This window comes from Hippopotamus amphibius, chromosome 4 (genome assembly GCF_030028045.1).
Source record: "Hippopotamus amphibius kiboko isolate mHipAmp2 chromosome 4, mHipAmp2.hap2, whole genome shotgun sequence".
NCBI lineage: Eukaryota > Metazoa > Chordata > Mammalia > Artiodactyla > Hippopotamidae > Hippopotamus > Hippopotamus amphibius.
In genome coordinates this window covers 176,937,484-176,952,943 of record NC_080189.1, presented here as the reverse complement: position 1 = coordinate 176,952,943, position 15,460 = coordinate 176,937,484, and the positions used below count along the sequence as shown (strand labels likewise).

The following is a 15,460-nucleotide window of genomic DNA, read 5'->3' as shown; positions in this document are numbered from 1 at the left end:
CTGCCTCCCCTTCCCTTGCCTTCCCGCCCCTCCCCCCTCCCCCAGGAAACCCCTGAGAAAAGAGGAGAACGGCACCGGTGTTGCTGAGTATCCCATGACCTCCTCGCAGAGCAACAAAGGGGTGGACGTGAACAGCGCCGTGGTGTGAGTCTGCAGGCCCCGGACCGCTGGCCAGAGGGGCATCTTGGTGGCACTGGTGGACACAGGAAAGCAGGTGGACACGCGCTGACACTGGGCTTGTCCGGGACTTCATTGCCTTGCAGGCCTCCAGCCTCCCGAAGGAGAAACCATCCTCTTCCCAGCCTCGCCCCTGGTCAGCCCACGGGCAGGGGCAGCGGACACCGGGCTGAGCCAGGCTCACCTGCATGCAGCACTGGGGCCGCACTGCCGCCCGCGGCCTCCACGTCTCTTCCTGGTCTTGTTTTTGGTCCACTGACTGTCTCCAGGCTGCTGTCTAAAGCACATGCTCTGAGAAGGCAGGGAGTCTGTCTGCTGGGGCAGGAAGGCATCCCCCTTTAGCCAAAAGAAAACCTCTCCTCCTCCCCAGGAAGCCCGCCTGCTTCTTCCTTGACCTCTCTGTTCCCAACAGAAGCCATGGGCGCAGCCGTGACACGTCCCCGTTCAAAGGTGCTTCCCACACATCTGTCCGCCACCCCATCTGCAGCTGTCTCAGCCTTCAGGGCCTGCCTTCTCCCTCCCGTCGCCACCGACACCTGGGGCCCCTGACCCCTGACTCCCCGTCATGGAGGGCTGTGAGCCCAGCCTGCAGAGTCTCCTCCGGATCGAGCAAAGGGGCCCATTCAGACCCCAGGGTGGTGTCTGGCCATCCAGGGCAAAACGACTCACTGAACCCCAGGCCCAGGGCCCAGGAAGGACAGGGGCCTGTCCTCAGTCTCATTCCCACACTTGACCCTCAGAGGAACCAACACTTCCGTGTGAGCCAGGCCCTGCCTTCCCCGGCAGAGGCCACCACTTGTGCCAAACCCACCGCCGGCGCTCTGGCCTGGGCCCACCCGGCCTGGTGCTGGGGCCCCTGGGGCCTGGTACCCAGACCCTCTCCTGAGAGCCCCCAGGCCTCCCATCACCCAGAAGAAGGCAGTGTCCTTCCCGTGGCTCGCTTTGAATGTCTCTTAGGTTCTAAAAGTGCTGAACCCTTCAGAGTGGTTGGTGGACAAAGGCAAGGAAAGGAGATGGGAGGAGAGGGACCCTCCAGGCCTGGTGACTCCCATCTGCCAGCCTGTTTTGCAGGCCGCCACCGCCCTCTGGGCACGTCACCAGGCCCTTGGAGACAGCAGCCTTGTGGTTCTGCATCCCCTGTGGGTTGGGAGAACACTCCCAGCCCTGTGGTTCCCTCACCACCCACACACTTGCTGAGAAGAAACCTGACACAGCCAGCAGCTCCACTGTCTGGCTACGTAGGGATTTAGCTAGGGGACCCTCTCTGCCTCCCAAACCACCAGTGTCGTTCTCTGGAGGGTGTTTGGGCCACAGGTGAGACTTTCACATCCAGGGGAGACTGACAGACTGAAAACCCATCCCCATTTGGGCTGAATCTTGAAAAATCCATTGTCCGGGAGCCCCGGTGCCCACGGAGTTGTCTGTGTGCCGAGAGCAGGGCAGAAGGTGAGCATGCTGTGGCCCTGACCCAGGTCCTGCCCCCAGGTCGGCAGGTGCAGGCCGAGGACAGGTCCAGGACAGACTCTGCCAGAAAGGACTTCTTCTTTTGCATTTCCCCCCCGGGTGAGGACTGGGTTTGGGTGTGGATTGGATTTTGCTCTCTGTGCACCTCAGCACGGGGCCACCTGTGGCCTTCATCCTGGGTGAGCACCTGACAGTACGCGTGGTTCATGCCCTCCACTTCCCAAGGCTGCAGAGCTGGGTGACAAGCAGGCCAGAGGCTGTGGGTCCTCAGCAGGGCAGACCCCACCCCAGCTCACTTTCCCCCACTGCCTGCAGCCAGCTGCTGCGTCCCCTGCCTGTTCCCTGAGCCGTCACCCAGGCCAGACCCCAGCCCTAAGCACATGCCATCCTAAGTTCAGAAGTGATGGGAGAGCACCTTCTGCTAGAGGGAAGGATCCTGGCTAAGGGGCTCGTGGAGTGCTGGGCAGCCAGTCTGGGGGGAACACTGAGAGGGGCAGGTCACAGCCCAGCTTTTGCACAGACCCACTGGTCCCACCTTCCCCAACCCGGGCTTAAACTTAGGAGGCCCAGATTTTGCAATTAGCCTAATCGTCCAGCCCCACAACGCTCCCCAATGAGGAACCCCAGTGAACCATCCATCCATCATTCTGGGGCCAGTATCCCCTTCCCTGGAGACACACAGCCAGGGGTCCCGCAAATTGGGTTTGTCAAGTCTCCTCTCACCCAGTTAGCGAAAACTAAGAGAAGAGCCCGGTTTTTAAAAGAGAATTCACTTGAGAACAAACCTAGAACCAGCCATTTGGAAGACAGCTCTGATGGGTGCAGGGGGAAAGCCCTACTGGATTTTCAGCTTCAGCAACAAAAGCATCCATAAACCCTCCCCAGCCTGGTAATCTGAGCTTAGAACTTTAAGGAATGTACCTGCAGCCCTTAAACACGGACCAATCCTCAGACTAGTCTGAACTTTCAAGAATAAAATGCACATCCCTTCTCTACATTTTCTCAAATAGGTATTTTTCAACCATCTCCTAGTTGAGCCCAACTTTAGAATGGCATATAGGATCTCCCAGAGTTTTCAGGTGTTCTTTAGAAACTTCTAAAGCAAGTTTTGGAAGAAAGACTAATAGCTGTAAAAATATAGACATATATATTATATATAGTTATATATATTTAAAGAGATCTCTATATATATATAATTACTGTACTCTCTGAATCTGTACAAAGTATGATTTAAACAGCCCAGGTAGTGTGAGGTATCTAATGCATGAACGTAAATACCCTGAGGCCTGCCTTCCTAACAGTGTGCCGAGAGTACACGGGAACATGGCTCTTGTTCCCAGGAGTTCTGTCTCGATGGACAAATACACACGGCGGTGCCGTCTTGCCCACCAACGAGCCATTGATGTCGACTCTGTGCTAAGACGTGGCACAGGAAGCAGGACCGGCCGCGTTGGGGGTGGGCTACATGCAACTTCCGAGGAAGAAAGCACCATGCCTTTTTATTTTCAATAAAAATATACTTAAAGATGGCTGTCAGTTGTCGTTTGTGGTGGGGGCTTGGCCCTGGGTGGGGTGGGAAGGAGAGAGCAGGCTGAGTATGGGGGGTGCAGTCCTTCCTTGAGGCCCTGCTATCGACCTGGGTAACTTGAGGACCTGGCTGGCCTTGGTACGTTGCTTGCCTGGTTTCTGTATGTTGTATCATAAGGCCCTGAGGCTGGTATTTATGGGGATTCCAAGGTACCGAGCTTTTCCCTCATTCCCCACCCAGCCATCTTGATCCTGAACTCAGTTTAGAGGAGGGTGGCCAACCGCCCTAGTTCACCTGGGACTGGGGGGTTTTTCCTGAAACATGGAATGTTCAGAGCTAAGACCAGAAAAGGGCCCAGTGGACTGGACCAGCCAGTCGCTCTAATTTGACACGGGCTCATGTGAGTCCTGGGGGGTGGGCAAGAATCAGCAGGCCACGCTGGAGGGGAGACGGGCTAGACCTGTGGCCAGTGATGATCCTCCTGCTTTATCCACCCCCGGTCTAGACCTCGGCCCCCAGGGTCTGTCTGCAGCGGCTCAGGGCGCAGCCTGCCCTGCACCCCCAAGCAGGGGCATCCCAGAGAGCCCAGCCTGCTTCCGCCCCACCAGGAGCAACGCTCCTTCCCTGTGCTTTTGGAGAGACGAGTTTCCTCTCTGATGGGCTGGGCAGGATGGAGAAAGAGGAAACAGTTGCCCCTAAAGCATGATCGTTTTTATCCAAGGAGTGAAGAAAGAGTTTGGAGACGGAGCGTGACAGCCAAGGTCACACAGACCCAGGAAACGGGTGGGGCCGGGGTTTGCACCCACACTTGGGTGTCTTCGCCACGCAGCCACTGGACTTGACTGAGGGGGACCCCAAGCCAGGCTATCTCCCCACAGTTGGGGTACTGCTGGGCCCCACCACCTCCACCTGGGTTCCCCGTGGCTTCAGCGTCAGACCCGTGGAGGCAATTGGGAGGGCTCTGCGTGCCTGGAGTTGCGGGCCAGGTATTTCCCCAACCTGACAGCCCAGGGGGATGTCCGCTCAGCACAGCAGCTCTGGAGGAAAGGGCCCGTGTCTCAGACATCAGGGTCAGGGCAGAGGAGGGGAGCCGTGGAAGTCCTCGCTGGGAGCCAGGAGGTGTTTATCTCAGTGGGACCCCCCACCACCTGGGATTCCACGGGCTGTCACGTGTCGAAACTTGACAAGCAGCTTGGTGATGACGATGCAGACAGACGGTGACACCAGTGTGGAGATGGAGGGACACCCAGGGTCAACGTCCTAGCACTTCACATACATCATCTCTCTCTCGCTCTCTTTTTTTTTTAATATTTATTTATTTATTTATTTATTTATTAAGGCTGCATCAGGTCTTAGTTGTGGCACACGGGCTCTTCCTCATGGCACACGGACTTCTCTCTAGTTGAGGCACTTGGACTCAGTAGTTGCGGCACATGGGCTTAGTTGTCCCATGGCATGTGGGATCTTAGTTCCCCGATCAGGGATCAAACCCATGTCCCCTGCATTGGAAGGTGGATTCTTAACCACTGGACCACCAGGGGAGTCCCTACATCATCTCTTTTAATGCTTCCCACAAGCCTAGGAGGATGTAGATCCTCCCCATTTCACAGAAGAGTAAACTGAGGTTCCAAGAGGTTCAGAGGGGTTCAGTGGCTCATCAAGGGTCAAAACAGCAGTAAATGGCAGAGCTGAGATTCAGACCTAGTTCTGTGTGGCTACAAGTTCTAGGCCCTTCCAACCCAGACAGGCCCTCAGATTTCAAATGGTCCACCCCAGCTAGATTTATATCCAGTTATCTTCCCAGCCCATGAGAAGCAAACAGGACACTCAGCCTCTCGAGACCCTGGAAGCTGGAGTCAGGGGTTCATGGATCTAAGATGAATCAATTTTTGTGATAATTTCTTTTTTTTTTAATTGAGCTATAGTTGATTCACTATGTTGTGTTAATTTCTTCTGTATAGCAAAGGGATTGAGTTCTATATATATGAGGGTAAGTCAGAAATTATTCGCACTCCAGGTATATTAAAACTTCTGTTGGCCACACAGTCTTCTCAGCGCTTTCCTTTTAAGGCTACTATCTCCCCAGTCTCTGCTGTGCAGGTGTGAACGGGTTATATCAGTTTATTTGTAACTGCGGTGTGAGCAAACATGGATGCCCCACTTGTGATTTGCACGAAAGAAGAACAATGTGCAGTGGGTGATTCATTTTTTGTGGTCTGAGGGTGTGCACGTCCACACACTTCGGCCCGCACTGCCGACACTCTGCAAAAGCTTCCTTTTGAGGCGTCAAAGCCTCCTCCCTATAGTCCTGATCCTGCTCCATCAGACTTTACCTGTCTGGTCCCCTGAAAGCAGCCCTACGAGGACGAAGATTCACCTATGATGAAGTGAAAATAGCGGTGCATTTGTGGCCTGCAGCTCAGCCTACAACATTTGTTAATGAGGGAATACGAAAGCTTGTTGACAGATGGACAAAGTGTGTTGAAAAGCAAGGAAATTATGTCGAAAAATGATGTATTTGTCTTTTCTAAAAGTTAATTACAATAAATTCCACATCCAGAGTGCAGATAATTTTTGACTCACCCTCAGGTATACATCCTTTTTATAATATATTCTTTTCCATTATAGTTTATCATAGGATATTGAATATAGTTCTCTGTGCTATAGAGTAGGACCTTGTTGTTTATCCATTCTATATATAGTAGTTTGCATCTGCTAACCCCAACCTCCTCCTCCATCCCTTCCGCAACACCCTCCCTCTTGGCAACCACCTGTCTGTTTTCTGTGTCTGTGATTCTGTTTGTTTCATAGATAGGTTCATTTGTGTCATATTTTAGATTCCACATATAAGTGATATCATATGGTATTTGCCTCTTTCTGACTTACTTCACTTAGTACTAACATGAATCAATTAATATGTGACTTCTGGCAAGTCCTATCCCCTCTCAGAGCCTCAGTTTTCTCACCTGTAAAATAAGAGCAATAACCCCTGGCCGGCTACTTCCCCAGGATGTGCACATGGAAGGGGCTGGAAGGGTCCCAGCATCACCAGGTTAAGGTCACAGCAGTTGTGTCCTCATCCCCAGCCTGCAGGAGCCCAAAGCTCTCCTGTCCTCTCTACCCATCCCTTGGGGGCTTAGGTGTGGCTCCAGACTTCAGACCCCTCAGGGTTGCCCCTGGTCCGCCCCAAGCTGGCCATCACGTGATACCCAGTCCCTGCTTCCTGGGCCTCCACAGAAGATTCTCCAAGTGCTGTGAGACGTTCACATGTGGGATGACTTTTAGGGGGGCCCTGTGCAGATGGGTAAGGGGAAAATCAACGTCTCAATCAATACCGGCACCTGGCTCTGAGGATGCCCTCAGTCCCGGGGCTGGAACCAGACATGGGCTTGACACACAGGTGGCCCCTCCTCTCTCACTCTTCAGGGAGGCCTCACCCCAGCCATGTGAGCCAGAGGCTCAGGGAGCCCCTCCACCAGAGATAAGGAGCCCACACCAGGCCCCCAGGGGGTAGTAAGAGCTCCCCGGAAATAGAGCGGCCTGCAGGGCTGCCCAGAACATGTGAATGGAAGCCCTGGGCCTCCCACCCCACCTTGGCCTGATGCCCACGGCTGCTCCCTGCCAGGCCCAGTCCAGGGCTCGCCGAGGGGCATGGTGGCCTGAGGCACCCTCGGGGCCTAAGTGCCTAACTGTGGGCCTAACTGTGACTCTGTGTGGGTGGCCATGTGGCCTTAAGAGGGTCTTCCTGGGATGGCTTCTCAAGAACAGGTGGCAGAATTCTGCCCCCACAAGGTTGCATGGGCCTCTCATCCTCCCAGCCCCCGGGTGGGCATGGTCACCATGGCCTTGGCTGCAAGGTCGGTCGTTCAGAGTCACTCCCTCAACAGAAGCCCTTGACCTTTGACCTCAGCCCTGTGCGTCTGCCCTCATGCCACACCCCTCTTTGGATGGAAGTCCTTTCCAGTCAGCTAACCACAGGCAGAGCCATCTGGGGCCAACAGAGAAGCTCTTCTAACGGTGAACCTGAAAAGAGATGGGATCCAGGCTTAATCCTTCTTCTCCAAGAAGCTTCCGGAGGGAAAGCATCTGCCTTTTTTTTTTTTTTTTTTTTTTGCCAAGACAAACACAACCCACCCTTTCCCAAAGGCAACGAGTGTCTACTGACTCCCAGCTAAGAGAGGCCCTCAAGAACTCCTCCCGGAACAAAGAGGTGACTTGCTGTCTTCTCTGCTAGAACTAGAAGCAACCAGGAGCTTTTGTTTGTTGCGCCTCATGTCCCCACCCTACACCCCTTAATTTTTAAAAGATGTCCTCCTTTCCAGACTCGCTGATACACAGAGATAACGCAATTATGGGAAGGGAGTCAGGCAACCCCTCCCCGCCCCCGCCAAAAGAAAGAAGCGCTCTAATGGTGGGCGCGCAGGTTGGGGGATGTCTGAGTTGGGGGCACTTCACCCCTGACATGAGACGAGCCCAAGGAAGTCCAACCCCTGCCCAGGGAGACAGAGGGGTCCAGAGGATGGAGACAACATAGCCAAGCACACAGACAGTCGTCAGTGACGCCACTCTGAACCTGTCCTCAAAGAGCCTGCTGCGGAGGGTCTGTGGGCGGGGCCCTTGTTCCCAGCCCTGTCCCCTTCCTCTCGGTCACCCTGGCCTCCCTGAGCTCCTCCCCTGTGCCAGCCCCTTCCCATTTGAGGTCTTTGTAGCCAGTCTTTCCCTGAGTATCACCTGTGGCTTTCTTCAACCAGCCCTAGCCCTTCTCTAGTCCGTCGCCGTAGTTTATTTTCAATAGAGCGTTTCTTGCCAGCTAAGGACACTTGTTGACACGTGTATGTGTTTCCTGTCTTTCTCTTCCCATATGAACATAAGGTGTGTGAGGACGGGGCCTCCTCTGCTTCTGGGTCTTAGTTGTTGCCAAATCTCCAGACCCTCAACGTGACTGACACCAGAAATATTTGTAGAATTAACTGATTAATTGTGGGTTGCAAATTTAACACCGTACACACAGCATCAAGAAAAAGAATATAGCATTTTATTTCACAAAACTGTTCAGAGTCCCCACCTCACTGGCTGTGTGGGCGGATTGAGGGCGTAGAAAAACTTGAATTTGCAAATTGATGGTGTTTGGGTCTCTTCTGGTTTAGTCATTTTTGGATGACTCTGTCTCTTTGGGATAGATGCTCAGATTGCAGGCTGTGTCCCCAGGCCTGCTCCCCTCCAGGAGGCACCCAGGTGTACTCCTGATGGGGGTATCCGTGGTCTCTGGTGCAGGCAGAGTCCGGTTCAGACCAGATGGTGTCTTCAGGGTCCTGGCAGGTCTCGTGGCCGGCCTGGGCTGCTTCCTGGACAGGGGACTGCAGGGCTGTGCCTGGGCCCTTCTGGTCTCTGAGGGTGACCACGCCTCCAGCTGCGAATAGCCACACTGTGGCAGGCTCTTTCTCCTGACCACAGGCTCCGCCCATCTTCCTGCTCTCTCAGCGTCAGCCACAGGGGCTCTGGAATCTGCACACCCACACAAGCTGGGAGAAGGCTGCCGGAGCTGGGGTGCGGGCTTTTATTCGCAGCCCCAAGGCTGTCCAGGGCTGCAGGCTCTTCTCCTCGAGGCTTGCCCGCCACCATGTTGTGGGGCTTCTGGTACATTTCCATCAGGGTATTTCTGCAACGTTCTCACACCCAAGAGGGAAACTGCAGACATGCCCACCTGGCCTCTCAGCCCTGCCCTACATTTGTCTCCCTTTTTCTTTAGCCAACAGTCCAGTAGGGTCCAGAAGAGGCGGACTCTCCGTTCCCTCATCCTGTCTGACAAGAACTTTCCCTGCATCTGAACCTCCTCCCACCCACGCCATCCATGGAGGCTGGGGAACACGATTTCCTGGAGAAGAACAAAAGACAAATCTGTTTATTATTTTCAAAATATTATCCCCATTACAAACACAAGGATGTGTTCACACCACGTGAAGTCCAAATGAGAGAACGCACCATATGGAGGAGGATTTCCCAGTTGCTCATTCAAACAGAGAAACGTGGGGGAGCCTTAGTCACCACACGCAGCCCAGCAGCGTAGAAATGCTGCATTCCAAAGAATGGGAGCCAAAGTCCCATTGCAAGCTGTGATTTCATTTCAGCAAAACACCAGCTGTCACATGGCATTATAGTTGGAAGAAGAAATGGCTGCATGAATGTCAGCTGCTTAGCCCAGAGCCTGGCATTCCTAGGAGTAGCAAGGGCTCCTTAAAGTTTAGCTCTTATTCCTGTTTGTGACTCCCTCTCTGTGCTAAGTACCTGACACCCATCATGTCGTTTACTCCTCACAAAAATGTCGGGAGAGAGGAATTACCATCTCCACTTTGCAGCTGATGAGCCTGAGTCTCAGCGAGATGGAGTGACTTGTCGGTGGTCAGAGAGCAGGTCGACGGGAACGTCCCCAACTGACCTCACTACAGAGCCTGTCTGGGTTCCCCGCCATCTGCCCCGCCCCAGCCCTAAGCCCAGCGCTGGGCTCTCTGAGCTGAAGGTTCTGGGCACATGGTACTGTCTGCAATTGGCCCAATCCCCCTCTTTGGACCCCTCCCCCCGCCATCCTCCCACACCTCCACCCGGCGCACGTGATTGTTCTCACCTGGAGTGTTTCTGTCCTTCACGCCTGATTACTTGCTGGTTCCTTTCTTTTCCAAGTGGCCTCTTGAAGGAGTGGAGATCAGGGCGTCAGCCAGGCAGCCCCGGGAGGCTCCCCTCTCTACCGGCCAGCGGGCGGCGGCCTGTCTGGACTGCATGATTAAAAAGCCAGTTCTTTGTTCAATCAAATCCGTGGCTTCCGCCAGTGTCCCGTGCACCCTGCAGGGAAGAGCTGCTGCCAGGGGCTCACCTTGGAGAGATCAGCCCTGACCTGAAATGAGGTCGAACTGATGGGCGGGGGTGTGGAGGGGCAGGGCTGCTGGTCCACGGCCCTGCCGATGCAGGGGAGGAGTGATGCCAGGGAGAGGTGGGCCACTGTGGGGCTGATAGCATGGCCCCAAGTCCTGCTTGGCCACTGGCTTGCTGAGTGACACTGGGTCCATCCCACCCCCTCTTGGGCCCATAAAATGAGACGGTCAGTCTATACCGGGTGGCAAACTCACAAGCCTGCAGGGTGGAGGTGAATGAGTGAAGCAGCAACGCAGAGGCAACAGGATTTCTGCCGAGAGGCTGTGGGGTCTTCCTGCTAGGGAGGCAGAGGTCAGTAATGGGAACGGTACAAAACTGGAGCCTACATGCTCTATCGGAAGTATTCAACCCAAAAGGGGAAACAGAAAGTTCAAGCTCATCGAACAAAATATGCTGCGGGCCAAGTTTAACCAGCAGGCTGCCAGCTGGTGGCTTCTGGTCTACATGATTCTAGGTTACGTTGCAGTCAGGTGAGTAGCAAAGGACTCTACCTATCATTTACCTACCAGAATTATGTAGTAGAAAGAGCTGAGGCTTTGGAGGCAGACATATCTGCATTCAAATTTTGGTCTGCCTCTTACTGAGTGACTCCTGCAAATATTGTCTCTCCATGCCTCAGTTTCCTCATCTGTAATATGGGGTTAATAACAGAAGTGCCTGCCTCACATCACTGTTGAGAAGACTAAAGGAGTGCCTGACATGCAGCAAGCCCTCACAGAGGGTAGCTATGATTATTTGAATTAGGGGCAAGTCTCAATAGGGCTGAGTAAACTCTTAACCGACCCCTAATCTAATAGAGTTCATCATCACTATCTGTAATTCATAAAATTTTATTCTTTGCCATAAAACTGCTATATTAAGTGGAAAACTAAATGTGATTTAATTTGTGAGCTATAATTTTTTGTCAAATAAATGAATTCCCAAAGTAAAGGAGAAAATGCCTTTGTAAGATGAGGTGACACTGGCTTGATGGAAATTTATTATAGATGATCAATAAACAGAGACACTGACAAAACTGAGCTGCCTCAAATAAAGCCCTCAGATTGCCTTATCCCATGCTCTTGGCACATATTAGCCAAAAGAGCCCAGGACCAAAAAAAAGGGGGAGAGAAATTAACATTTACTGAGTGAAGCTCTGACTTGAAGTCAGATGGCCTTCCGGTCCTAATGCTACTACTGCCAGCTTGACCTTGGATGGGTCATTTAACGTCTGGGCCTCAGATGCCTCACTTGCAAACTGGGAATAATAATGGGCAGAGAGGGCTAAGAGGAGTAAAGGTAGTGTTTGTAAAGTGCTTAGTCCCTAGTAGATGCTCAATAAACGGTAGCTCTTGTGGTTTCTCTTGAGTCCCCTTCATGAGAGGCTCACTGCTGTCAGTGGAAGGAACTGGCCAGCCTCTTACTAATAATACTTCCTCTCCCAAAGGGTTCGACTCTCATAAAAACATAGTTTGGTTCTATTCCATTGAGTTCCGACCACTCCCTTCATTCTTCTTAAGACCATTCTATTAAAACACCCAATTTTCCCAGAATACACATTTGCAAATAATTCTATTAAAGAGGTATATTAAATGATCTGCATTGTCCAATTAATGCCAGAAGCCCTTGAGTCTCAGCTCACAAAAGAGTCTTGGTGGATAACCCATTTTCTCTGGTCCAATCCAATCTCATTTGGCCTGTTGTAGCTTGGAAATGAAGACAAAGTTGCCGCAATCACTCGGCCTCAGATGAGACTCTTAGGGAAGAGAGTTGCCGAAAATATCCCATCTTCAAGCAGAAAGAACGCTTGGAAAGAACGGCATACAATGAAGATTGGACACTCTTGGTTAATGAGCACGTTTCAGCTCCCATGGGTCTTGTAGGTCTTGCTTCTGAGGGACTGGCTGAAGGAAAAACCAAATGGGCCTTCAGCTGTGAGCTGTCCCCTCATGTGGTCTTCATAAGGTGGCACAGGTCTTCTTGGAAGTCCATAGGGTCTGGTACAGTCTCCCAAACGCCACCTCTGTCCTCCACTCATTTGACTTTCGATCCCCCCAGGGCACTGGGTAGACTGCTCCATTTTACGGATAAGGCAAAACAGAGGTCCAGAGAGGTTTAATAACTTGTCCAAGGTCACCTGACTAGTAAGAGGCATGCCCACTGCAAACAGTTATGGAATCAATGCATTTGCAGACTTTGGCCCATTCCATCCTTGGGAATCTCAGAATGTTCTATTCACACTCTGGAACCAGTAGGATTCCCTGAGGGAAGGAAAGTGAAATCTATCCCTGGCCTTTCTCCAACCAATAACCAAAACTGGCCAGATCTGGGTTGGAGTCTCTGCCCTCTGTGCTGCAGTCAGAGCCGTCACCCGGGGCTGGCGTGCGGGGTAGAAGGAGTCAACAAGGGCAGGGGCTGAGAGCACAGTCCTGGGGGTCAGACAAGCTGGGGTCAGGTGCCAGCTCTGCCTCTTACTAGCCATCGACCTTGGACAAGTAGCTTTACTCCTCTATGCTTTAACATGAGAATGAAAACAATCACCGATAACTTTTACTGAGTGCTTACCATGTGCCAGGCATTGCTCTAAGCGCTCTCCTTGCATTCTTTAATTCATCATCTCAACAACCCTATGAGGTAGAATGTGTCATTGTCCACACTTTACAGATGAGGAAACACTCATAATGCAATTTCCGAAACCCTGAGGCTTTAAGGAACATATACCCGTGCAAGGGTTCCACTCAGTGCTCCTCAGTGCCGTTCACCTAGGCCAGGTGGCAGGAGACTGTTTCAGTAAAGGGCCAGATGGTAGATGTTTTAGGCTCTCAGGATCATACAGTCTCTGTCACGACTCTTCAACGCTGCCGCTGTAGCACAAACACAGCCATAGACAATATATAAATTGCCGGTATGCTTGTGAGCCGATTGATTTTTTACAAAAACAGCAGTGGGCTGCAGCTGCCTGACTCCTGACCTAGGTGAATGGCTTCTCCTCCTCCTTGTAAGAGTCAGTCCTGCTAAACTTCCACCTGTCATTTCTTTCCCTGGCTTTTTTCTTCCAAGTGCCTGAGCCCCACTTGCTGGAGAGGCTAACACAATGATACAACAAAAGAGGGTGAGGATACTGGATAATGAAGTCGGGGGCGGGGGACTAGTGTAAGCCAGAGACGCTTGCTGGTCTCTATCAGCCAGTGAAGCGACAGGGTCCCAGCAGGGACAGTATTTGGGTCAGGCTGATAGGAAAACTGGTCACACAGTTCTGAGGGGCAAAGAGGGAGACCTGCCTGGATGGGACCAAGGCCCCAGGTTGTGACTGGGGTAAAGGAAACAGATCCGGATAGCAGGAAGCATTAGAGAGGACCCAGTCAAGAGGGCTGCATTAAGGGATCATCTCCGGCCCTCGGGGGGATGCAGATACAAAGGGAAATTGAGGCAGACGTTCATTCAAGGAACTGGGCAAAGAAGACAGAGAAGAAGCTGTGGATGACTCTGGACCTTGTCTACTGGTAGGACAGGGCCACCGAGATCCTGGCTGCCTGCGGCAGGGTGGACTCAGGACCACTGAAGAGCTGGGCCTACAGCTAAGCCCAGGTGGCGAAGTCAGTTAAACCCCCAGGCAAAGCAGCCCGTTTCTCTAACCCCCTCTAGGAATCCCTGCATACAAAACAGAAAGTCATAATTTAGCCCTTGCTGAGCCCTCCAGGTAGCTCGAGAAAGACCTGCTGCTTAATCAAATCCATTCAATTCAATAGACACTAATTAAACACGTACTAAGCGCCAAGCCCTGGGGATACAGAGATAGGACATATCCTCAAAGCTGTCACAGTTTACAAGTGATACATGCACAACTTTTCATAATGCAAGACAAAATGGGCACAGAAGCATAATCAAGCACGACTGGAACAGAGGAGAATTCTGACGAGGGGAAGGCCTTCCCAAAGAGTTCATTAGCAAAATATGAAGAATAACCACTTCTATACTCTAACTATAGCGACCTATTGGTTCCTCATAAGTTTTCATAAGAGTGGAGGTCTGCCATCCTGTCTTTCTAGAACTCATGTGAAATACTAACATTTGAGGACTTTTCTCCTGAGAAGCATTAAGATATCAGACTTCCCAGAAGAAAAGAGACACTTCTTAATAACCAACAAACACACACACACACACACACACACACACACACACACACTCACACACACAAAAGGTCTCATGCCCTCAAAGTCCCTCCTAGAGAATGGATTTCAAATAAGTTGTGTATTTTTCTCACCAAATGATCTTAAAAAAAAGCCTTTTCCTCTTAAAATTGTACTTAGTTTTAAGGGAAGTTAGAAGTTTTAAAAGTTTAGAAGACATGGTTGTCAGGAAGTAAACTCTAGCTCTATAAACTGATTTTAAAAAACCCCAGGCTCACAAAGATAATAAAAAATGCATTTAATAGCATGTCAATATACAGCTTAAATGTATATTAAGTCTTCTTTTAGTCAGTGCATTACAGGGATAGAGAAGAGAAATATCATTTGTGAATGCACGGTCAAATGCTAAGCGTGAGTGCTGATAAATCTTGGTGCACTCACACTATTAAAATTCCTTTTTATGAAACATAGCTCCAGGTGCGGTGTTCTGTGCCAGCGTGGGGAATCGTCTGGTACAGTATGAAATCTACAGTTTTAAATTGAATTGTATACAAGTATTAACAGAAGAATAAAATTTATTATTCACAAAACTAAAGTGGTCATCATAAAGCTTACAAGAAAGTACAGCCTAGAACTAATGAGTTGAAAAACTAGTTTTGAAAATAATAAAACATACTGGACAGTCCTGGAAAATGATATCATAAAACAAAGAAAACAACTGGCACAGTTTAACCACCTAATTTCTAAGTGCACTTTGTAATGGTCCTTGCAAGCTGCCACTTTTCCCAGGATGATGACACAAAGCTTCAGTCAGGTGTCACTGGCTTATGGTGACGGGTGTTTTATTGCATTGCCCAGAGGGGATTTTTAAGAAAAAACACTACAAAGGTTTCAAAAACCCTATTTATTCTCTATCATCAAAAATAGCAACAGGGGGACTTATACAACGTTTCTGTGAGTACCCACCAGTCTATTTTTTTTCTTAAAAAAAATAGAAGTTAGTTAAAGAAAAATGATTTGGTTTTTAAAAAATAATGTAAGGAAACACTTAATCAGATAGCCCAAGGAGTCATCAGAAATGTGTAGCAAGAAAGCTTCATTGTGGCCCTCTCCGGCCTTTGCACATCTTTTACTAAACTAGAAAGAGAAATGTACAGTACCGATATGTTCCCCAACCTGCTTGGATCGAATTGTTTTGTTTTGAAACCCATTATTGCTAAACCAGAGTGTGGACACTGAGAGCCGAGGAGTCCGC

The 15,460-nt window shown here is 50.9% G+C and overlaps 1 protein-coding gene across 3 annotated transcripts in view; it reads left to right on the top strand.

The window, feature by feature from the left end:
- PRIMA1 (proline rich membrane anchor 1) overlaps positions 1-3,128 on the top strand; it is a 63,586-nt gene extending 60,458 nt beyond the window's left edge. For all 3 annotated transcript variants that reach the window (XM_057730199.1, XM_057730198.1, XM_057730200.1), the window contains exon 5: positions 46-3,128. In XM_057730199.1, the coding sequence (XP_057586182.1) occupies positions 46-148 (103 nt within the window). In that variant the 3' untranslated portion in view covers positions 149-3,128. The remainder of the gene's footprint in view (positions 1-45) is intronic.
- Positions 3,129-15,460: the final 12,332 nt, after the last annotated feature.